The 25,465-nt window shown below is 42.7% G+C and overlaps 1 protein-coding gene across 2 annotated transcripts; it reads right to left on the bottom strand.

The window, feature by feature from the left end:
- Positions 1–535: 535 nt before the first annotated feature.
- Positions 536–24,619, bottom strand: LOC144115126 (solute carrier family 25 member 16-like). Of its 2 annotated transcripts, none has more exons than XM_077649294.1 (9): positions 23,700–24,619; positions 20,496–20,588; positions 20,265–20,398; positions 19,364–19,427; positions 18,685–18,806; positions 17,706–17,772; positions 14,184–14,346; positions 11,222–11,290; positions 536–4,267 (listed from the first exon to the last, which is right to left on the bottom strand). In XM_077649294.1, the coding sequence occupies exons 1-9, from the start codon at positions 23,758–23,760 to the stop codon at positions 4,093–4,095; spliced, it is 948 nt and encodes a 315-aa protein (XP_077505420.1). In that variant the 5' UTR covers positions 23,761–24,619; the 3' UTR covers positions 536–4,092. The 2 variants fall into 2 exon arrangements, with proteins under 2 accessions (XP_077505420.1, XP_077505421.1); XM_077649295.1 differs by lacking the exon at positions 23,700–24,619 and adding an exon at positions 22,795–22,911 and having other exon boundaries at positions 760–4,267.
- Positions 24,620–25,465: the final 846 nt, after the last annotated feature.

The following is a 25,465-nucleotide window of genomic DNA, read 5'->3' as shown; positions in this document are numbered from 1 at the left end:
CCATGCCCAACACGATGGCGACCTCTAAATTTGCCCTGGGTCACCCCAAAAAAAGTAGTTCGCGGCTTTAAGATTTGTGCCATCCTGATGCATGGTGTCGCTTGTGGCATCACCATTCTCCAGAATTCTCCACGACTCAAGAGCATCAACCGAAGCCTATAACTTTGTTATTAATCAGTAGAGCTGGATCATATTTGTAGGGATGACGTATAATAGAAAGGGCGAGAAAAAGAAGTGCCCTGTCCGCACCGCTGTCTGGCACAATGGGTAAGTAGGACCAGCGAGCTTTAGTATGCAATAGTGAAATCAGGAGATTGCTGAAAAAAATGCGACAGCTGTGCTAAAAAATCACTTTTCGCGTGTCCTGGAGACTTGGTCCCCAATAGTACATTGCACGTTGTGACGCCTTGAGACAAGTGTGTACCGTACAGTGTTGTTCTCGCTAGTGAGCCCTGCTTTTCTGTATGGTGCAATTGCAAAGAATGGTTGTGATGGTCATTGTGTGAAAAGGAGCATTTAGAAGAAGCACAAGTTTCATTTGCAGAAAATGATTTTTTTGCCATGTGTACCACATGCTCTTGCATCTTTATTGCCACTGAGCAGCAGTGCAACTCCTAGATTCTCAGGCAGGTAGTGCATAGTGGGGCACTATCAAATTACCAGCAGAAATGTGCAGGCTTGTTCTTCATGGGAGTGTATATTTATATTTTTCAAAGTCTAAGTCTGCCACGTAATTATAGTTTCCAGTTCACAGAGAAAGAAAACCCAAGATTTTTTTAATGAATTTACAAGGACCAGCAAGTCGAGTCAGAAAAGTAAAGCACAGAACAAACTATACATACATACATGTACAGAGTCTTTATTACTCAATACAGTAGGAAAAAAGTTCAACTGTATAAGTCATGCACAGGCTATCATTGTCCATGTAACCTGGCGCCACTTACTTTTGGCATGTTAAAACACACTTTCAAACAGAACCTTACTGGAAGCTTTCTCCCAAATGGTATGGAAGCAGATCAAAACGTCAGAATTGCATGCACTCTTAATGGAAGGTAGCAGTAAAATGTTTATAACACCATTCTTGCACAAATCATTTTTTAACTGAGTATTCCATAGAGAATCTGCAGCGTGGGTGCGAACAGAAAGCAGATGTCTGCTAGGTTGTGTTGTAAAGGGAAGATGAAACATTTTTCAAGAATCGTCGAGCTCCAAGGATTCAAATTTATGACACTTGAGGGTAAAGCATGCAAAGTTTTTTGTGTTAGCATTTAAAATTGTGTCGTAATCACCACTTAAAGCTGCGACGATCTTCAGGCTTCTCTTCACTGCATTGGAGAAATGCGGACAAGCTTGGCGGTGACGGCATTATTGCAGAGATTTCGTATTTCCGGTGCCTTGGTCCACATTCTGCCATGCATTGTCCGATGCCATTAAACAATGCTTCGCGAGCTTTACCTTTTGTGATGTTAGTTTGCTTCGTTTGAACAAATGTTTCTGTGCTGGAAATGTACCGCCACCGTTGACTATGCTACTTCTTCTATCTGGCGCAGTTGTGATTGCCGTCGCAGCTTTACTAGGCGATTAAGTTACCATTTCTAATGCTCGCACAACAAGACTTCGCATGGTTTACCTCCAAGTTTCACACATTATTCTAAAACTTCTTCAGTTGCCCTTCAAGCACAACATAACCCTAGTTTGTTTCTTGTCACAGTGTTAATCGCTACATGCTGCCCGAGAACACACTTAGTGGAAAAACATCACCACAGAAAATTTTCATTTCATGGTTCACGTCTCTGAAAGACTGCTGCTTGTTTAGAACTTTTCAAAGGTTCCCAGGCCACCTTATTTGCCTGCTGTTCTGGATGTCTTAGCCAGTGAGGACAACAGTCCTCGCAGTCTGCAGCTTCTCGAGTATGTACCATGAGTATAGCAGGAGCTCTTTCGCTTGGCTTAAGTATCCCAGTCACTTGCAAGGTGCCCTGAGAACTATTAAGAAACAATGTCTGCTATACGTGCACCAAGGGAAAAAAAATTCTGCCACTTCTGAAGTTCCAAGACCAATATTGCATTTTTTTTACTTCTCAGCTGTCATAGAAATCGTAGACAATTCCTCCTTGTGGAGAAAGTGTTCTGACCATGTTTGTAGAGTCCACACACTCTGTGTATTTGCTGGCTAGAAACATTTCACACAAAGGTCCAACAATACTAAGACTGAAGAGCACAATTCTTGGATATGCTGTTTGGTTGTTGTGCACAAACCACATGCATGAGTGCTGCATAGCATGAGCTGATGGTGGAGGCAGCCTTGCACAGAAAAGTTTGGGATTTGCATTATGAGTTATATTGCTTACATGGGCACGCAGTTGGCATACACTTATTCTCTCTGCTTTACACCACATGCGTGGCACTTTGCACGTCACAGTTAAATTAAAGCTTGGGTTTGGGCAGAGCAACATAAGGAAGCAAATAAAAATTAGATGCGGTTTAACAACTGCTGCACCTGGTTAGAGAGTGAAAGCTGTGGTGCATCGGGCAAGTAGACACGGCTTGGTGTCTTAATATTGAGTGCGTTCCGCACGCTGGATAGGCAGCGCGCTCACCCTGCCACCCTGGCAGTTAAATTAATGGTTGACTGCGAGAAGTTGGTCACCCAATGAACGCTGCGGCCTATTGCTGCAGTGCCACGTGTCTGCCACAATGTTGTCAGTGCTAATGTATGCAGCCCACATCTACCCGCCGCGGTGGCTCAGTGGTTAAGGCGCTCATCTACTGAGTTGGAGTACCCTGGTTCGAACCCAACTGTGGCTGCGTTTCAATGGAGGCGAAACGCAAAAGGCGCCCGTGTGCTGTGTGATGTCGCTGCACATTAAAGATCTCCAGGAGGTCGAAATTAATCTGGAGCCCTCCACTATGGCCACCTTTTTCTTCTTTCACTTTATCCCTTCCTGCGTTTGATTCTCAATTATTCTCCAGCACATATAGCTTGTGTGCCGAATACGCGGTGCATGACAGTTACTGGGCCATTTCCTTTCCTCAAGAATTTTTTCCCCCACATCTCTCTCACCACCCCCACCACTTACCCAAGGGAGCTGGTTATGTGCCCTTCCTTTTCTCAAAATTATTGCGGTCTAGAACATTGTCAATAACAACGCCAGTGAGCACAATGAACGCCGACCACCTATAGAAACAGAGGCGAGCGCTTGGTTTTGGGGGCGGCGGTGGAGGCTGCTGAGTGACGTCATACGTCATAGCTGTCGCGTGGCTCAAGGTTGGTTCAAGGTCAAACGTGCGCACACGGCGAAGAAGCTACGGAGGGGAGTAGTAAACCTTTCGCTTTAAAATTGTTAAGAACAGTTTACAAGCAAGACTTCTGCAAATGAAGCATTGCAGATTAAAAACCATGCTGCTAGGTTAGTTCTAGTTATGGTTCTGCATGTTGAGCTGTAGTAAAGTAGCATTAGAGCAAGTACTATTATTTGTTTTCTCATGCAAATATTCTGCTTGTCATTGGCAGAGTTGCCTTGTACTACACTGATCCAAAAATTCTGATTGATAAAGTAAAACTACTGTTTTACACAGTGCCTAGTTTACAATGCCTAAATTCCTTCAAGTGCATTAAGCCAAAGCAGTAGGGAGTATTTGATAGATATATAGGCATGTGAGTTAATGTGCAGTGTTTTTGGAGCTCAAGTAAACTGGCTCCCACTTTGTGCGTATAAAATCACAGCACCAAATACCTACACTGCTCCAAATGGAATTAGAAGAAGGTTTGTAGCCATCAATTTCCCTACGTTACGGCATATCAAATTCTGCGACTGCAATTAATGTGTCAAGCTTACTTGCACTTTTCTTGTTTTTGTAGCCATGCAAAGTATTCTCGCATAAAAGCAAACGTACCAGTACTCCCAGCTCTTTGCACTAACAGTCTTTAGCTAAAAAGGCCAATTTGAAAACTCCTTGGCATTTGCATTTTCTTGTAATGAGCAGTGGGAGTTGGTTACTGCAATGGTACGGGCATGCTGACTTAACTTTGATGCTTATGACTGGTTGCTACAATGAAGTGCACCGCTCTTAAACGGGCAAGCAGCATGATCAGGAGTCGAGACCAGTGTCTAGACCCAGCAGCTGTTTAGCAACCTCATACGTGGAGAAGGACACGGCCACCATGGGAATTGCACGTAGGTAGTTGACGCTCATGCCGCGGTAGAGGCCCCTGGAGATGCCATGCTCACGGAAGGTCAGTGTCAATGTGCTGAACAGGCTCTTGCTGCAGAAATAGGTGCACCATGTTAATTATTCCCTCCAAAATGAGTGATGCATAACAAAACACATGAAACAAGGAAGCTGTATTCAGTTGGATGTTAAATTAGCCACACTGGCAAATGGTGAGGGAATGAGTGCCACTGGCTGATTGTGTACTTTTAAACATCACGACAGTGTTGCAGAACTGAAGAATGATTGCCGTACAGATGAATGCATATGTTCACCGCTACTAAACGTTAAGGGGAGAGAAGTGTGCTGAGAAGGCGACATCCTGTGACACATGGAACAAAAAGGTTGAATGAAACATGAAGTTCTGTATTCATATTTATTTTCCTCAGTAGGCACATAGTCTTTGCATGTTGGACTGAAGATTGCAAATGCCTGGTATAGGTAGTTCTGTACCTGAAGTTATACCAGCTTTGTCGGAAATTTTGGAACATATTGCAGTGTTACTACAGCTGACATTTGCTCCCTCTACTTCCGGTGCTCATTTGCGAGATTCCTGTAGCCATCATTGACAGGCTTCTCTTAAAAGCTTTACAGATGTAAAACTAATGCACGAGCAACGACAAAAAGCAAACTACAGTTGTTAAATGCGACATCAAATTTCTTTCATCCCTTCTTCTCCATTACCTTTAAAGTGGAGTTCATTCGAAATTTGGGGGCATCTTAGTATTTTCTGAAGTGTAAGGCGCAAGCCAGGAGTTCATGGTCTTCAGTGCTCCTGAAGTCTCCTGTTCCATGAATGCACCAGTTCCTATGCAGCTAGACCTGAAGTCATCTTCAGTTTCCTTCACCACATCTATGGTCCCTCATTTTCAGATTGAACCTGACGAATCAGATTTACTAGAATTGGGATAGTCTGATCTGTACTCTAAAACTGCAGCAAGACTTCAGTTTGAGCTAGTTGGTGAATAGACATCGTAAATGGAATACAACGGTGCAAGAAAACTGGGACAGGAACACACAAAACACAGGACAGGTGCCAACTACCAGCTGATTTTACTGTCCAGAAAGAGCCGCTTATAACCACAGGAGAGGTGCAAAACACAGACGGCGTGAGAAAGGAGAAGCGGATAAAAAAACTGGCATAGAACCACGCAAGAAGGCAATCTCTTCGTCTGTTAAGGACACAGATGAGATGGCTTACTCTCGCACACCGGGCCCCACTGCTTAATCAGGTATGCCTCTATTATTTCTCTTTTCACCCTATCTTTCGACTGAGCGATAAATCTGGTTCTAATGAAAGCAGGATAACATTTGCACATACTGCAGTGTATCACCGTGTGGCTCCCATATCCAGCCTTCACCTGCGTTCTGTGCTGTCTCACCCTATCATTGAAGCATTGCCCAGTTTGTCCTATATATTCCAGGCCACAGCTAAGAGGGATGACATAAATGACATCAGCAGGGCACTCTGTGAACATAGTTTCATGTTTTTTGCGGCACCGTGATAACTTACAGGGTGCAGACAGAACTACATTGTCCTTGCAGCGGTTGGCCATCCTCTTCATATTACGTGATAGAGAATGGATATACGGAATTACGACGACTGGTCTCTTTTCTTTGTTCTTTTCAGTCTGAATATTCTTTGAAGCAGGTTTGAGCTTTTTCAAAAGTTTCTCACAGACATTCGTGGCTAAATGACCCGGGTTACCCGCTCTTTGCAATCTTTTCATCTGCGCGTTGAAACTGCGCACTAGTTCATGCTCACATGTTTTATTCAGAGCTGCAGTTAGGGAGGTAAAAATTATTCCACGTTTGACAAGTTTAGAATGGGCACTATCAAACGTAAGCAGCTCTTTGGACGTGTGGGGATTGTAAATCCAGCAAATATGGTCAATCTCTTTGAAAACCAGTCTTAAATCTAGGAACTGGAGGCTATCTTCGCTAGGCCCTTCCCAGGTGAAACAAAGCCCGCTGGATGTATTGGTGAAAACGGTGATTATGACATCAACAATACCACACCTAGGTGATCAGTCAGTACAATTAGGTAATTGTCCATGTAGCGAAATACCCTAATCACGTAAGAGGTCAGAAGCCGATCACTGACACGTTTGTCAACATACGGCAAAAAATTGTCACTCAAAAAGGGGGCTAAGGATGATCCAACGCAGATGCCTTCACGTTGAACGTAAAAGCAGCGGTCATACAAAATGGCAGTCGAAGAAAGATAGAATTCTAGAAGAGTTAAAAAAATCACCGCAAAAAAATCATCCCATGCCGTCTGTGTTTTGTATATTTTTGTGTGGTTATAAGCGGCTCTTTCTAGATAATAAAATCAGTTGGTAGTTGGCGCCTGTCCTGTGTTTTGAGTGCTCCTGTCCCCGTTTTCTTGCGCCGTTGTATTCCATTTACGATGTCTAAAACTGCCTTTCAAAAATGGTTGGTTTTGGTTTATGGGGGTTTAACGTCCCAAAGCGACTCAGGCTATGAGAGACGCCGTAGTGAAGGGCTCCGGAAATTTCGACCACCTGGGGTTCTTTAACATGCACTGACATCGCACAGCACACGAGCCTCTAGAATTTCGCCTCCATCGAAATTCAACCGCCGCGGCCGGGACTGAACCTGCGTCTTTCGGGTCAGTAGCCGAGCGCCGTAACCACTGAGCCACCGCGGCGGGCTCTTTCAAAAATGAATTGTACTCACCAAACAGATAAACCAAAGCATTGTACGGAAAGCAGCTGCTGCCCAAACACACATGAGAAAGGTCTATGCAGTTTAATGGTGAATTAACCATTGCTACCCTCCTTAAGCAAACACTTTTCCTTGTTACTCGAGGATGAAATTGAACACTGCTTGTGTTAAAAGGGAACTGCAAGAACACAAGTTCATTCAATTAATATCGCCAATGATGCTCTTAAGCTGTTGGCATAATAGATGGCAGCTGTGACACTGAAAGGATATTTCATAGCTCATGCATGTCTTGGCTAGCTTATAGAATGTGCCCATACTATGTGGGCATGAAATGCTACGAATTCAAATTGCAATGGAGGTGGAGAAAAGTTGCAAGCTAAAAAAAAAAAAAACGGACAAATGTGAGCTGATGAATGTTTTGCTCGTGAGATTTAGTTTTTGCACCTTGGTTGTACGAATAAATTGTCCCGTATCCTTCCACAAAACAACTGCTCATGGTTGATTCTCTTGACTGTAGAACCCAGATTGCTGAACAATGTGAACAATCCTACTTTCTGTGCCATATTTTGCTAAGAAGCACCCTACTCCTGCTGGCGCGCTGTGTCATGATGCAGCATCCAAGATTTATTCCACAACTCATGATATTTCTGCTGAACCTGTCTAAATCATGCATTCATTAGAACCATTTTAGTGCTTTCTGCCATGTAACTAACTCCTTGTGGTTATACTCGATGTCAGAAAGGGAAGATGAATATTTCATTCATATTGTCCTAGGTTCAACATGCTGTTGTTCTTGTCGATTTCATGATTTGCAATAATCACTGTACTTTTCCTACATCAGTGGATCAGCTCCATAAAAATTGTCAATCGATCCTCATCACTGTTAGAGTGCCATGCACACCTGATCTCATCAGGAGAAAGTCAGTATTTCACTGATATCTGGTGCATTTCCAGTTCACTGGATAAAGAAAAAATAAAAAGTTCAGAACTGCAACCCAAGGGCCGCATGAAAGCTAACTATTAGACAGGAATTTAGGCAATATTTTTTTCCATGAGCTTCCACTACATTAAAATTTCAAACTGATTCATTTGCACTTCAACTAGCCATAATGCTGACTAAGACAGCTTAAGCACAACTTCACTAGCCGCCGCGGTGGCTCAGTGGTTATGGCGCTCGGCTGCTGACCCGAAAGATGCAAGTTCAATCCCGGCTACGGCGGTCGAACTTCGATGGAGGCGAAATTCTAGAGGCTTGTGTGCTGTGCGATTTCAGTGCACGTTAAAGAACCCCAGGTGGTCGAAATTTCCGGAGCCCTTCACTACGTAGTCCCTCATAGCCTGAGTCGCTTTGGGACGTTAAACCCCCATAAACAATAAACCAAACAACTTCACTAAAACACAAAATGCGAAAAAATACAGCCTTCAACAGTGACCGTACCCTGTAGGCTAGACACTGAAGGCACCACCTAGAAGTGCTACAGTATACCATGGCTTACTGAGGCAAGACACTACATTCCCGAGAACTTTTAGCTCTTGTCTCGTGTCGTCTGCTTAGAAGCACCAGCATTAAATTGGTCTGTTCAGCATATGGCTTGCATCCTTGTAATGGGTTGTGGACCTTACTATGTATCCTTCCTGGCTATGTGCAGCTGTAATCTTCAAAATGCTCAAAGCATTCATGTAGGGAAGTATAAGCAGAGTTGCATGGCTGACAAAAATGTGGAATTGCAATAGCCATGATGCCATTTATATTTCAGTTTTTGCTGAACGCCATAGTGCAATTTTTCAGTTATCGGCACTCTCAAAGGCGACATCGGCTGCCCTTCTTGAAGGGCAGTCGTATTTCCGTACACTAGTGCACTGATCCAGGTCGGCCAAGACAAGAGAACATATTCACATAAGGTTCCAAGCATATTTAGTGGTACAGGGGATAAAGAAGAACCACAGCATATTTAGTGGTACAGGGGATAAAGAAGAACCACAGCATACTTGTCATTTCCAGAGAGAAAGAATGCAGCATTATCTCTTCCTTGTACATTTTCTGTGTGTCAACTTTCACATACTTGTGCACATGCCCAAGTCTATGCACTCGCAGAACTTGCAGCTGCATCTATGTTCTCCATGGGCATGTTGGCTCCATGTACATTTATGATTATTGAGCAGTAATCAACCACTTAATGATTAGTGTTGAAGCTCAAGTTCACAGATCATGGCCTTCTACAAGGTTACAAGGCTCTTGCAATTCATTCTACCTGCAGCACTTGCACATAGCTTTGCACACTTGTCAAATTGCAGTAAAAACAAAAGGTACACCAGGTGGAAATGCAACTTGCTTGATAAAGAGCCTCGTAAAATACCTTTTCTAAAATTAATGTTGGGTTCGACATTGATACAGCATGAGAAACAGCCCCTAGAGAATTCTTTTTATCTTCTGTGCACGTTGAACGCAACATTACTGCAGTGGAATCTTGATAATTCAAACTAATCTCAGATGGACACAACACACATCCTGTCAGTGTTGTGTGAATCTGAACGGGTGAAAACCCCTTAAATCTGAACTCTTCAACATACGAAGCCATCAATCTGAACAGGAGTGTCGGTTCTGTGGGCACAGGCTGCACCTTGTTGCCTGTGCACTTGTCAGTAGTCTGGTGCAGGTGAGTGCAAATGTTGGGACAAATTCCAGACACAGAAGTGAATGCTTTGTGGTGGGAAAATATGCTGCATTCAGGCACCTACCACATAGAAGGCCCAAAACTAGGGATTGGTAAACTTGTTGAACAGTCTGTATTGGAAACCCTGGTTTTCCATTTACAATTTTAGTCACACAGCAAAGTGCCCATTCTGAGTGTGTCAAATATACTTAAATAAAACAGTGGACAGAAAAGATTAAAAGCAGAACTGCTAACATGCTGGTAGCAAGACGTCAGAACTGGCTCATGTAGTGTCACTAGGCTTAGCATGTTCAAAGCTGAAGACCAATCTTGAAACCGACAATATCTGTTAAACTTTATAACTCAGTTAAGACTAGAAATGAAATGAAAGTTAGCACCCTGCTTGATGTTAGCTCGAGAGTGACACAGAGACACTTGTAAATGAAACAGGACATTGCTGACACTGTCGACCGCTCTACTGACCAGATCAACAATAGATATATGGGCAATGTGACAAAAAAAAAAAAAGACTGAGGAAGCACAACTGCTGCACCTATGTCCTATGTAATAAATCTCTCTTCGTCTGGAAGAGCATGCACAAGGTATCACTGAGTTACAGCAAACAAGTAAACCAAAGATGCTGGCTACTCAACCATCTTGATAACAGCCATGAGCAAAATGGTCCTACAAAAGATTGAGTCCGCACAAGTGCGAGAACATGCTAACTGATGCGAGCAACATGAACCAAAGGAGATGTTACGCAGTGGTGCTGTACGTCCACAGCATCACATTATTACTTGGAAGATAGGCTCAAGAGCTGGAGTCGACCTGTGCTCCGCCCTTGACGGGGTTACTCGATATGCTGCTAAGTGATTGAAAGCAATAGCCGTTGTACATGTTCGAAGAATCACCAGAAATTATTCACTGTGTGTCAACAAAGTGTGATCTACAGAATTCTGTTTTCGTATGGCAGATGTTACATCGGCCGCTGTATAAGTGATAGACCCTGGGCACACGCTGCATTGCTCAAAAGGAAAGCTAACTAGCAATCTTGCTCTCCATCATAGGAACCACAGATGTAAAGCACAAGTTAAAGCAATTACTGTAGAAAAAAAGCACCAACAAACCGGTGCGGGAGATTTAAGCACTGGCGATCGAGGATTGTGGGCAGGCATGCATCAGTGCCCCTTCCTTGAACTTTATAGACAAGAATAAATATTCCTTGCAGAGAGTACAAATGTAGCAGCTGGGCTTCATCAGCCTTTTTAGGCTTTTTTTTACCGCTGCCTCCAAAAATGTTAACCTGATCGATAGAGCGGTTGTTAGTATCAGTATAGCTTACTTACTTGCATGTATTTTCGTGTTACTCTCGAGCCAACACCATGCAAGACCCACACCAAACTGGCTCAGGTTCAACCCATCTTAAAGTTACCGCAAACAATGCGATGAAGCTGATACTATGAAATTATTTCTGGTTTCTCCTGCTCCAAATTCATTCTGTGTGACTAACTAAGCATCCCACAGATGAGTGACTGGGGTCTAGTTTAGCTTAACAATATAGATTACAAATGCTTTAAAAACGAAATAACAGTCGTTGCATAAAGAAAAACATAGTCAGCAACTAAAATGTAAGCCTTGTTAGTTGAATAAATTGATAAGGCGTTTACCTGTACTTGTTCATTTCTGGATGCATCATACTGAGCTGCATTTGTCGACGGGCAACATCCAAAGGGTAGCTGTAAATAGAAGAAAAGCATGCAAATATTTAACTTTACATGCACCGAGATGCCAGACAATGGTACATTAAAAATATAACCTGTTCAAACTTTACTGTGTCTTCAGTAGCAACAGCATACCTAAATAAGAGGATTCCTATACAGCAGACTCCCTTCGAGACGAACTTGAAGGACCAGAAAATTTCGTTTTTTCAGAAGTTCATCTAAACAAAAATGCCCCCTCTCTCCCACCGCCAAAAGTATGTGAGCATGCTGATGTGTCTAAATATATATTACATTAAAAAAATACTTACGATGGCCTTGCAGTGAGGACAATGGCAAATAGAACATTTATTTGTACTCTGCATGATGCGAGCTGAAAGCACAGCTTGCTCGAAACAAGCTCATGTCATCTACTTGAAAATGACATTTGTCAAGTTTTGTTTTGAAGCGAAAAGCTTCACTAGACTCGTCAACACCGGGCTTCGCGTGAGCCACACTACAGATTTGCCACAGCTGCGCATGCGCGAAACCGAGTGACGTCACGCGGAGCGCAGGTGGTCGCTGCTGCCGCAGCCGTCGTAGTCACCGCGCGCCGACTCCGTCGTCTGACCGTGAAACCGAGTGACGTCACGCGGAACGCAGGTGGCCGCTGCTACCGCAGCCATCGTCACCGCTGCGCGCTGCCTCCGTCGTCTGACCTTTCGCCATGGAAGGAGGAGAAGAAGACCCAGAAGTGGTAGTGTGGCAGTTGGCTCAAAAGCAGCGAAGATATGAAAAGTGCAAGGCCAGACAAGCGGCTGAAACGCCCGAATCAGGATAGGCACGCCTTGCTAAACAGCGGCAAAAGGATCAAAAACCAAACAAAACAAGTGAGCCGGCGGCGTTCATAGAGTTCATTGGCGTTGACAACCTTGCAAACTCCGTTCATTTTCACGAAATGAAAGGCGCAAAACCGGCTCCGTGGGTCAGTGGAAACCTCAATCTCGCTTTTCGCTTTGTATCTCCTGGATTAGCTGGGCTAATCCATATTACTTTTTTTCAGTCTTTTTTCTCACTGTATCCCACAGTGGCTGCTATTTGTGTTTTTTAAAATTATTTTTGCTCTCCAGCTGGCTGTGCTCCAATGGTGCCCAGTAGGGTAGCCATGTAGCCATGTCTCTCTCTCTCTCATCTCGCTCCTTTTGCAGCATAGTAGTTATCCAACTCCACGAGCAGGCATACCATGTGCCTTTCCGTCCGCCGCAGGCGACGCACGCGACGCGAAGTGCAGCGACAGCGCGTGTTGCAATGCTGCGTCAGTTCAAAATGCTATCTCGGAGTCTTGAAGCCTCAAGTTAACGAGTGGATGCACTAAGCTCATAGGCGCCTTTTAGTCTACTGGAGGCAATGTGCGGCACGTGACGTGCGCGAGGTGCCGAGGCCAAGATCTTACCAGAGCCGGCGCGAAGGTGCACTGCCCTTTCCGCATCAGCAGGAAAGCTTTCCCCCCAAGAAGGTGTGCTCCCACACTGACGCGAAGGTGCGTGGAAGCCATCTAATGAGGGTGCGCTTTCTTGCGTGGAAGAGTTTTATAGTTTTCTTTCCTCGACAGAGACACGAGGACGCCCCACGCGTACTGTTGCGCTGAGTTGCCGTGGTTCGCAGTCAATGCAAAAGTTGGCCTTAACTGAAGCACATGAGAAACAGTTCATCGTAAGCGCATGTTTTATTTCTTTCTTTCCTTATTTTTCTTTATTTATTTAATTATTTATTTATTTAGTTATTTATGTTTTCACATTGAGTCCATGGCAAACCAACCAAATGGTCTCACACTGTTCGTCTTAAAGGGAGTCTACTGTATTACAAATGCCACCAATTACCTCGCGCAGTACGCACAACAAGTTCCAATAAGCAGTGGCATGTAGCCCACACACTGCCAACACTGCACAGTCACAGTACACTGCGGGTGCTGAGCAGTGATATCTCACTGATGCATCAGCATGGAAATTGCAGCAATTATGAGAAACCTAGAACAACTGGTAAATTATACTGCATGTACAGATGCACAGTTCTGAATACAGCAGAATGCTGATTCATTCAAAGTTTTTACCCATGTCTGAGTTCTGAGAACAGGCAATTTCACAACTAGCTATACAAAATTTCTGCCCAATACATCTGTCTCATCATGTAGTTCCCATATATTAAATCAGATTGGACACAGAGATTCTGAAAAGTGGCAGTGTTTAGATGTAAAAGGAAAGAAATTATGCAAATAAGTTCTGCAGCTTAGCAGCAGTGGCAATGATCATTGCTGATGCATGTACAGTCATGGACAAGCTAAAATGACAAGCTGCATGGTACCAGTGGTACCAAGCAGCTATTGAGAACTTGAATCAATGACGAGACAAACACCTGCATGATAATAGAGACAAGTGCGCCTGGATCAGTGCAATCATTGTTAGGCAAGCTGAAGGATATGCCTTTGCTTGGCTATGCAATATGTACTTTCTAACATCACAAATTTTTATTGCCTATTCATTTATTAATTCATACTATTGTACAGGTTCTAAATGTTACTAACCATGGGGTCAGAAATAATAATAGTATTACAGAAGAAATAAATACAAAAAGAACATAAAACGCAAGGCAAAAAAAAAAAGTATAGTGCCAAAGTCAAGGCAGAATAATTGCATCAGTTCAAGGTACATAATGCACAAACAGCAAGGAGGAGCAAGGTAGCAAGTAACAAAGATGGCAAAGTAGAAAATACTTCTTACTGTTAAATAAGCCTCCAATTTAACACATAAGAGTCAAGAAAAGATGTGAAAGTGTCCTTATGAGAGGGAGTATTCAAACACAGTGCATAAATAATTCAAAAACATTTGAAAAGGCAGTACAAAGTGTAAAGAGAAGTGCTCAGCAGAAAACTCACGAGAAAGTCTGTGCAATAGCACCAGCAAATCCCCCGCATAGGAGCTTGGCAGGAATCACAAGCACAATGCCGCCAGTGTTTCCAGGGTAGGGACGGCCACAGGTATTGGGAAATACTTCCAGGCAGAAAGCCTTCAGGCGCTCAAACACATAGAAGGACAGCCCTGCATGGGTATCAAAAGGCATGCATGAGTCAAAGACATAGCCAGTGCAATGCAAGCTTTGTCAGCAACTCATAAGCCTTGAAGATTGGTTATCTGCAAATTTTCGTGAAATATGCCATTCAAAAGGCACCTACATGAGCTACTATTCAAATGAGGCTTGATCAAATGATTTAAGCATCACATAAACACCATTTGTGAACTGATGAACAACCAGGGGCAGATTTTGTGGGTCACTCTTGAAGGAAAAGAATTTTTTTTTTTTTGGCACAGGTGACTGGAGGTAAGCCCATCATACAGAGAAAAGATTGCCATTTTATGACAACTTTTTCCAAAAAGCACTCCACTTAGAAGCAATGGCCCTTTTCTTGCTGTCACTGCTGTTTAAAAGTTGATTTTTTTTTTTTTTTGCCATGAAAATCTACCAAACAAGTATGATATGTACATTATCTTGTTCTCCACAAAATTTGGTCCAGAAAGCACTTTCAAAGTAAATTAATTTTGGGCTGTTCTGTATGACAATGATCGCTTTCCTAAATGTGCATTCTGGCCCCGAAATGCACGTTGAGCAAAACGAATTCAAAGGCTTAAAGAGTGGTAATTTTAATTCATAGGCCTTTTATTTTCCATAAAAGCTGTTGCTGTGTAGGTAGGAGTTCCTAGTGCTGCTCAGTGACAATTATTTGCACTTTTTGTCTTTATTTTTTTTTTTGCTTTTGTACTGTGAAGTGGCTTTGTCCATGCTCAAAAGTTCTCAGAAATAAGCTAAACAGTAAAGATAAGTGGCGTAGACTGCAAGAGAACCAATGTCTTGTGAAGAATAAAGGCTACAATTTAGTCTTCAATGGTCACATGATGTGTTTCTGCTAATTACAGCCCTAGTTCCGTTTTTCCTGCCAGTTACAGCTCGCAAGGCTAGGATTACACTGCTTGTGCTTGCATTTTTATTGTGCTTCAGCTGCAGTCTTGACAGAATGCCTCGACAAGCCAGAAGGAGCAAAATAAACTGCATATGCCTTCTTGCCGCTGTGCTGTGCATTGAAAATAATATTTTCGCGCTCTGCCTACGACAACTCGGGCACCACCTTCATGGGCAAAACTTCATTTTCCACATTTATACAGCACTGATCATAAACAAACTTAGAAAATATGTTGCTTATTGTTTTATGAAGATTTTTTAACCAAGATCTAGAAATTAGTATTTTTTTTTTTACCAAAATCACTTTTTCACCCTGCATCCCTCCTTAAAGGGATCGTGGCTAGCACTACTGACATCCATAAGCAGTATCTCTAAAGAATAAAGACCTGTATTACTTAATTGGAAACCAAAGAAACGTCGGTCATGGGAGGATCATCTGGCATGGCGTTAGGGTTGTTCAGCAAGCTTTGAACATCGCATGCAAAGCGTAAGCGCAAGCCTCTTGGCACTAACTCTCAGCACCTTGAGAAGGCATAGGGAGGGGATGAATTGCTGAAGGGTCATGGTGCACCCCAAGGAAACAGCAAGCCGCACAGCACCACCAGCACGCGATGGCGACAGGCCAAAGGCCAGCTAGGATGGCTTTTCCGCATTACAGCGATGTCGAGTGGAAAATGGGACGCCAGTACGAAAGCTAGCTGCGTTTTTACCATCTCCGTGACAGTCGACGTGAGCACGAGTGGGCTACTGGCTACAAATTCGACCACGCTGCTGGCTGCAGGGCATTACTGACTGGTTCGAGCGGCGCAAACGGGTGCCTTGCTGCCTGCTGGCTACCAGTTGGAAGGGCGAGATAAAGCGTGAACCGCGAGGCGAGCGCTTGCAACATCACCACCAGTCACCTGCGCGGTGAGGCAAAGCCTGCTGCCTGCCATTTGAGCGGGCACAACTTGACGCCCGGCAGATCGATATAGCAGTTTTATCGGGAAACCACGTTCGATATAAAGTAACCTAGTAAAAAAAAAAAAACATAATTGGAACAAATTGGATTTCCAACTGGTTCCCATTGGCCAGTTCAGTTTCAAATTGGTTCCAACTGGGCCAGTTCAGTTTCCGATTGGTTCCAATTGGACAGTCCAAATGGACTAACCAATTTGACCAAATGGGATTCCAGTTGGTGAGCCCAATTGGTCTTACCCATTGCATTCAATAGGTCTGCCCAGCTCCACCCACTGTATCTAAATGAATGTTTGCATATTTGATATACAATTGCAGAACTAATCTGGTAGAGCTATCAGCAGCTTAACCTACTAAACTGCATTCATCATCTCCGCCACCACTGTGGTCAAAATTAAATTAAATAACTGCGCTCAGTGGGCAAGCACCACTGGCCCCAGCATGATAGCCTCATGAATGGGGTACATAAGTTGGAGCAGAAGTGTGTTCTCTGGATGTACATATTGAGCCAATATATGCTACTAGAGTCTGAATTTGTAGTGTTTTTTGTGTGTGATGTATGCGTGTCTGTTGGCCTTGATTTCCATAAAAGTATGCTAATTTAAATTCTGCAGTAAAAATGTTGATTGGCACCAGACACATTGTCTCCCTGCAGTCTTCACAAATCAGTTTTCCTTTTGCATATTAATAATATGTTAAATTGTAAAAATATTTCTCACACTGCGTATCTTGCGAAACTTAATTGTGAGTTATATTTTGTGAATATTACTTGGGTGCAGTAAATGTCTGGCTTAATGGGTCCAATTTCTTGGTCCAGTTGGGTCCAATTGGTCACGTGGCTAAAAACACAACTGGAACCAATTGGAAGATCCAATTGAAACCAGTTGGAATTGGTTCCAGTGTTTTTTATTTTTTTTTTGACTGGGAAGAACTGCACACATTTGCTAAAAATGTGTAGGAACAGTTCGATACTGCCGATAATCTGTAATATCAATGTTTGATATATCGAGATTTGACAGGTACAATGAGAAACAAAATGACGAGCCTATCTCATCACCAGCTCCCTGCGAGACAGATGCAAACTCAATAAGACCTGAGCTTACCAAGAGCTACAATAACTAACTCCATGACAAGTAAGTCTCAGTAGCACAATGATTACTTTAATCAGTGCAAAATATACGCAACCCATATAATCTATGTTCACTCTTCCTGGTTTTCAAAATATGCAATGAACTGGGCGTACACTGCTTGTGCATCACTCTGCGACTGTTCAAGTCTGGCACACACCTAAGTTGGTAATAGTATATCACAGTCTTCTTGCTTTAATTGTGTGTTTAAATTATGAACATTGTTTGGTATTTCGTGGCATATATGCCATCCTGCCAATGAGTTCCACAGTAGAACGCTGCGATGTAGACAACTTATTTGTCTGCTTTGCCTTGAGTAGCGGGTACAGAACAAAAGCCATGGTTAGTAGCATACTTGCCTGCATAAGGCACCATTCCAAGAACTGTTGGGGAAAGACCCTTGTACAGGCCTCTGATGCCGCCTTCCTGCAAAAGTTGATTGCGTTTTACAAGCCTAGACGTTATGCAACAGGCAGAGTCGCTTGGCTGTCAATTAATTTTCTTTAAAGATCATCATCAGCCTAATTATGTCCACTGCGGGCCAAAAGCCTCTCCCATATCTCTCAAATTAACCCTGTCCTGTGCCAGCTGTACCAATTTATTGTTTATATTTAATGATAAATTGGGTAGGGCTAATAAATAAATAAATATAATTTACAACTTTTTAACACATGAAACTTCATTCTCACTTGCTTTGCCACAACAAAAATGTTGCAAGGTTTTTCAAATATCTGGCAGTGCTCCAGGTTTGATTTCTGGCCTTACAGTGCTTTCATGTACGCCAATAATATAACCCTCACTATTAGATCCATGCTGCAATATAGTGCCTCTTAATGCATGAACAGTAACTTTCTTTAGAACTCGTTCTTTTCTGCCAGATCATCTGGATAATTCTCTGATTATTCTTATAACATAGCAGAGAGCAAGTTTTTTGGCAGTATAAATATTTTGGAAAATTATTTGTTCACAAATACGCACACAAAAATGTTAGAAAACATGATCCAACTACATAAAGAATTATATAAATGCTTTCAATGTTGTAACAGATGGCAAGCAAAGAGGGTACCAGAGTAAGGGGCAAATTAAAATGGTTAAGCCACAAAAAAATTTTTCACTTGACCCTCATAGCTTATGAAACAAATTACTAAAGGCATATCATCACATAACACGTGGAAAGGAAAGAAACTATTATCTGCACAACTAAAGACAAAGAACTGACTAAATTCTTTAATACTAGGTGCATTAATTTAGTTGTAGCAATGTTCAGAGAATAAAGATCTAACTCTATGTTAGAAAATGGCACAACGAAAGAATAAAAGAACTAGAATAAGGTCCTACCGTCTTAACAATGGAGGTCACAACATGAACAATCCCAGTGTAGATATGGTGGCCATTGACCTGAAATGCCAGTCTTGCCCTGACCATATCCAGTGGGTAAGTAGTCACTGCAGCTGTTACTCCTGCATATGTAATTAACAGTTCCTCAATGACAATTGTACAAGTACAAACTCACACAAGAACAAGTCACAAGTAAGTACAAAACCATGGCTGGAAAGCTGTGGTTTTGGTGTAACCCATCATAATACACCAGGACACCTTTTTCCTTCAAAAGGCTAGAGCAGCAATTTCAACTGCAATAAGAGCCAGGCAGTAAAAACTTTGACAAATAACTTGTAGCTGTTGGTCTGTTTCAATTGGCACCTGAATTGGCACTGTGCCAACACCTTGTGACAAGCTGACAAGACAAGCAAAGCTCTTGTAGAAATGCAAGATTGCATTCGTCCTTGTGCAATGATGCTGCACCCTGCTGTGGAAATGATTGAGCCCCACTCCTTATGCAATAACCTTGAGAGTTCCATTATATGCTCCATCAGGACTGCAGGAGGCAGCGTCTACCTGGCACCTATATTTTTTAAAGGGCACCACATGCTGCACACAACTAGAATAGGCTGCACAAAGCGCAATAAGGTTAAAATTATATACCACACTTACTCTTTTTGATTAACACAAAACATACCTGCACATGAACCTGCCACAAACTTGCTTGCATGGGAAGTATTTTCAAAGGTGTTACGTATAACCTGTCAACAAAAAAGGCATGTTAAGGTATGATCATGTGGACGTAACAATTATTTGCCTGAAGAAGATGTGTGCTCCAAAATATATTTGTTCACCACACAGTTTTGTATCGTTGCTACTGCAGCAATATGATACAGCCTTAGTACTGCAGTCATACAGAAGAAGAAATGCAATAGATTCTGTACAACACATTTTTTTCATATATTGCTCAGATATGTGACAGCACGGCCAGTTAAAAAAAAAAAGCCTTTCCAAGTTAACAAAAATGTTACTGCTTTTAAAGTTAAAAAAAAGAGGCGGCATATTAAAAAATATACTTGTGTTGGTCTTGTGCTGATAAAAGGCATCTTGCTTAGGGCATAATCAGTATATATTCTGTAGTTCTTAGCATCATGGCAAAAAGGGACCTGAGCACTTTACAAGAGAAGTTTGTCATGGGAAAAATGCGACAAGGAAGTATCTTCACGCACACATATATAAGGTCACCAGGACGGCAAAATTTAGAAAAAAGTGATAGGGTTTTAACGTAGTTAAACCAAGAAGACGTGCGAAAGCATGTGTTTAGCCTGGTTGCCTTATGGTTTCGCTTTGCTGGGTTGTCGGCACGTCTGGCAACGATATTAGACTCAGGCTAGGCTCTGATCGCGGTCAGGCTGATCTGTTCGCGCCACCACGGGCTCGAAACTCAGTCGGAGTAATATTTATTTTATTTCTGCACTCTCAAGGTCAGGGACGCAACAAGATTCTTGGTTGGGTTTGACTCCGTGAAATAATGCTTTCGCACTAAAAGTTGAGGCACTCACAATACAAAAGAAAAAAAAAATTACATAGCAACTTACACGTTTGTAGGCTTCAAATGAAAGAAACTGTACTGCAGCATAGGGGAAAATACGGACCATCTGTGCTCCATTTCCCTTGTACAACCCAAGGAACTGCTCTTTTTGCACTATCCCCCTCAATCCTGAGAACACACCTAGAGTTGCATAATAAGGAAAAAGAAAGTAAGCAAGTCAAATTTTTTTTTTTTTTTTACAGTATGCCTTGTGACTGAATGCACCAAAAAGAGGTACCATAATGTTTGTAGTGGCAGTGATGGCCCTGAAGGAGTATCTTGATTCTATCCAGGGGAGCCACTGTTGTCTTGGCACACATGCCAGCCACACCTGAAACATTGCATAAAATAAGAAGTAAAAGAAATGAAGTACATTGCACAGAGCACTACTTGTTGTTGGGCTTGTTGGTTCATGCTTGAGGAGAATAGAGAAGCACAAATTAAGGACATACACGAAGTGAGAGGGCAGGATGAGCACTAACTTTGCATAGAGCCTTTCAAACAAAATGAAATAGAAGCTCCAACAATGTATCAATACTGCATGATTGGGCCATTTTACGTATTCATAGGTGATGTACAACTTTTCGGCATGAGCAGTTGATGCTCATCGCAAACCTCTGTACACATGCCTTTCAAAAGGATGCTTGCGATATGGCACAATTGTTCTTCCCCACTGCAGCCAACATATGTATAGCTTGCATGAAATGAACTCTAGTATCCTATCTGTTGTTCACGATTGCCATGAGGAAGAGACTGACCAAGATTAGCAGAAGAGCCCAGGTGCATTCAGTACGCTTTGTAAGCAGCTGCTTCAAAAAATGAGTTGTTTTTGTGAAGGACTTTCCAACCTTAAATGGCTTAATAAACAACTAGTACGTAGAACAGTGCATGCCGTTCCTATACCCTGCTATTTGGTACACTACACATTTAAAAATGTCTGTAGTGGACAAAAGAAGCAGGCCAATTTGCATGGTTAATTGGGTAAGGGTTTTTACATGCCAAACCAAAACTGAGGGTTATAAGAGTGGTGGGCACTAGAATATGTTTGAACACTTGGGGTTCCTTGACATATGCACAAGAAATTCAGTACACAAGTGTTTCTTAACTCATTTTGCCTACACCACTGTGTGGCTACTCCAGCCTAGCTAAACCCACGGACTTGTATTCAGAAGCCAAATGCTTGGTACCAAGCCAAAGCGACAGCTGGGCACCCCAGATGTAAACATACTGTTGATTTTGAGTGGGGCCCAGCTAAGCTCATTTGCAGTAAAACTCTCAGCTCTGCTGGCACCAGCTTGTGTTTGGTTACTAGCTAGCACCTTTGTAGACATTGGTAGTGCAAATGGCGGTGGGGACGGTTACTACTAATGAAAGAAGCTAGTTGCGGCCCCTTCACCAACTGGAGCACCTTATTGCTGAATCTTATAGTTAAAACACAAACTTCAATAATAATGTTTCTTTAGAAGAACCCGCTGGTGTTTAATTATTATATAAAATACAATTATGCTATAATGTGCCATTCATAGCGAAGACATAAAAAATGCCCTTGAATATGTGTAAAGTTTGTTGACTGGGCAGAAATACACCTGCATGCGAACACTAGATAACTTAGCTGACTGTCAAAACTACAAGTAATTCCAGCAATTTTTTTTTCAGCATTTGCATGCGAGTATCTGTATGGCAGGTCTGTCTGCCTTTGTACAGCATGGAAGTATGTGCAAATGCTAGAAAACACAGATCATAATTATACTCAATGAAAAGTTTTGCGTGCAATTGCTTAGTGACAGAGGTCTTGCGAACTCCCAGGTAGATGCAAGCCAGCCTTGCACTTCATGCATCTTCCTTCTGAGTGCATTAACATTTAAAATGGCTGTATACTGATGTCTGGTTCAGCTGTGCAAACTATGGCTCTGTGCTCGCTGGAGATTGGAACAAAAAGATCATTTCAACCTACTGTCTATAGTATACTGCATAATGCTGATTGAAAGCCATATGTGAAGATTTTGAAAATATGTGTCCCTGACGAAAATTCCTAACTGGGCAAAATGGTTTATGACAACTGTCAGAACGGCAGCTTCCAGAACCAACTGGCAACTGTTACATAAGCGCGCCAGTTTAATTAGGATTTTCGCCTATCCTTCGTGTTTAAGCGGCAAGTGAAATCACGGCAAATATGATCCACTACCACGAGGAAACAACATTCAGAAATTCATTACATATTCAACTGATTATACATAGCTGCAGGACAACATTAACAAATTCAGCTTGAGATCAGGCGTAGTACGTCCGGCATTGTATGACTGCATGCAGGTTACGTCAGGTGCGTAAAACGTACGGCATTATATGCAATTTGCAAAAACAGAATTCAAAACTTCACCTTGTATACATATGTTGTTTAGATTACGTATTTTAATCTTCATGAAAATATAAAGTTACAACCATCAATCACATTTATGAATGATGGATGGCACGAGATGTCAGCAGATAGACGTACGCATATTTGACCATGCAGTATGCTCAATTGATTAATTACATACAGTGCTACAGACAAGGATGAACGCGCCACCCGTGTTGTCCCCGAGACAGGCAATTTGTTACTGCCGTGCGCGAGCATAGCCTGCATGGCACGAGCATTATGCAGTCACAAAACAGCGATGCGGTTGACAGACGCGTACATGTTCATATCGGAAGCACACGCTATGTGTTTCACATGGCAACACAAATTAACTTATACAGCATACACGGCCTAAACGCCTCTTATTTATGTGCGTTGTTTCCTGCAATCGCAGAAATTGTATTCACTGACTTCGCAAGCACTCCGCGAAGCATTTTGAGCTAGCGCAAACGTCGTGTGCGGGTAACCGCCTCCCCATGAAAAACAGCGCGAACTACGGCGAAAATAGCTACTACAGCTATAAGGTAGTACGCCCATATGACCAAAGCATCGAGAGTCCACAGAAATTGGGGAGGTCAACGACATGTTCTATTTATTCGTGTCAGACGGGAAAATGGATGTTTGTGGTAAGCAGCCGATACAGGGCACGCACACAATGGTGTATGCATGCGCACACGTTTGACGCATCATTTCGATTTCCGTAGTGCCGCCAAAAAATTCATTGAGGCATGGCAGCCTGCCGGCAAGCCAACAGTAACGCTTCACGTCTAGTTCGTACAACTTCGCGCAGCGACGCACGGCAGAGCAGCTAGTAATCGAGCTCGTGGGGTCGTCTGCATTTCCCCCCAAGAGGCACCGGCACGCATTCTTGCATTCTACCTGCCCGGCCCACTGAGCGCCGGCAGGAATTTCGGCTGACCGAACGGGGTCAATGTTTCTCTTTGGGTAAGGCCATGAACTTGACTCCAAAGGCCGCTGTCGGTTGCTATGAAACGTCCAGCAAGTAGTACAATGGGTGGACTTTACGAAACTAAATCTGCTACTCACCACCAGCAAAGAAGGACTTGAGCAAAAAGTTTGGAGAACGAAGCTCCGTTTTGTCCGACATCTCTGGCTGAGTTGTGAACCTGAAGTGATACACAAAGCAAATACTCAGGAAAGAAGGATAAAATGCATCTTTGACCGAATGAGAGAGGCTGTTAAGTGCTGTAGGCCAGGCCACTCGGTGCGTCTGCTACTTCCTCTAGCTGCTCGTGCGCCATCTATAGCAACTCTCTTGTGTTCAAACGCAAAATATTTTGATGAATGTACTAAAAAATACAATGTGCTAAACAAAAACCAGAAAGTGTAAGATATTTTTTGCTTTGATTTTAGATAAAAGTAAATTTAACTTCTAAAATTCACGCAGTGCCGCACTGTGGTGCCGCAGTACTTTTGTTTTTGTGCTGAGACTTAGCAAAATAGCGCAAGTGCGTAAGTGTTATTTTTACGCTCAGTCCGGACAAATGAAATGCGTGCGCGTTGAAATGTAACCATACAGCCTAAAGAAAGAAAACAGCAGTTGGTAATAACGCGGCACGGTCAGTCTGCGGCGTCCCAAGCCCTATGCCGGCGTCCAGTGTTCTTTCGCTGACCAATCACAACAGTGAATAAACCCAGGTTTTCAATGTTTGACTGTATTCAACAAGCCAGAGGCATTAAAATTTTTGAGCTTATAATTTCGTCTAGCGATTATCTTCTTGTTCAGGTAACAAGAAGAGCTTTAACAACGGTCTACTTCTTGTCACGGGGGAATTCTGTTCGTCAGTCCCGAACATACTTATTTTAAGCATAGAGTTCCTTAATATAACATTTAGAAACTCTGCGATATTAAGAAACTCTATGATCCCGAATGTAGATGAGCCAGGTACAGGGAGATGCGCCGTGTCACACGGCAGGCGTTAAGGGAAGGAAGTTAAAAAGGTTCCGCGAAAGGCAATCAATAATCTTACTCGACTAATTAGAAATCAGCGTCGTCTGCAGCATCGACGATACAAAACAAGGAGCTTTCGCATAGATAGATACTTGAGACCGTACTCTTTGTATGGATGGATGGATACGGCTGAACCCTTTAAATCGGGCGGTGGCTCAAGCCACCTAGCCATGACTTACTCTTCTCTTGATTTTAGCCACCAATCAGATAACCTTCGCTTGGTTACTTCTACCCGCTTAAAATCTACTTTCCCTTCACTGTCCTTAAACCCTAATGCCTTGGATAAATCAGCCCCGCTGCTTTCCACTGTAGGGTGAAGCCCTTTACAGAGAAGTATCAAGTGTTCAACTGTTTCCTCCTCCTCTCCGCACGCAACGCACAACGTGTTTATCTCGTGGTGCCTGACTCTATATGTCTTAGTTCGCAAAACTCGCGTCCTGGCTTCAAACAACAAAGAGCTTCCCCTACAACTGTCATAGATATTTTCTTTGGCAATTTCCTGCTTTAAAATCCTGTATGTTCCCAGTGCTGATTTCCACAGACCTCTCTCTGTTTCTTTAACCTTTTTCTTAACTGATAATTGCTGATTTGCCCCCCTACTGCTGTCCAGATATTTGTCAATTTTCTAGTTCGCTTTCTCCATTTTGTGTCAACATTCCTTACATACAGGTATCTGAAAACTTTCCTAGCCCACTGCTTTTTCCCCATTTTCTCAATCGCTCCTCAAATGCTATCTTACTGCTAGCTTCTCTGCTCTCGAACGACACCCATCCGATATCACCCTGTACCCCCTGATTTGGTGTATTGTCATGTGCTCCCAAAGCTAGCCTCCCTACGCCAC

Source organism: Amblyomma americanum, chromosome 1 (genome assembly GCF_052857255.1).
Source record: "Amblyomma americanum isolate KBUSLIRL-KWMA chromosome 1, ASM5285725v1, whole genome shotgun sequence".
NCBI lineage: Eukaryota > Metazoa > Arthropoda > Arachnida > Ixodida > Ixodidae > Amblyomma > Amblyomma americanum.
The sequence above is the reverse complement of the archived record's forward strand: the minus strand, read 5'-3'. Positions and strand labels throughout refer to the sequence as shown.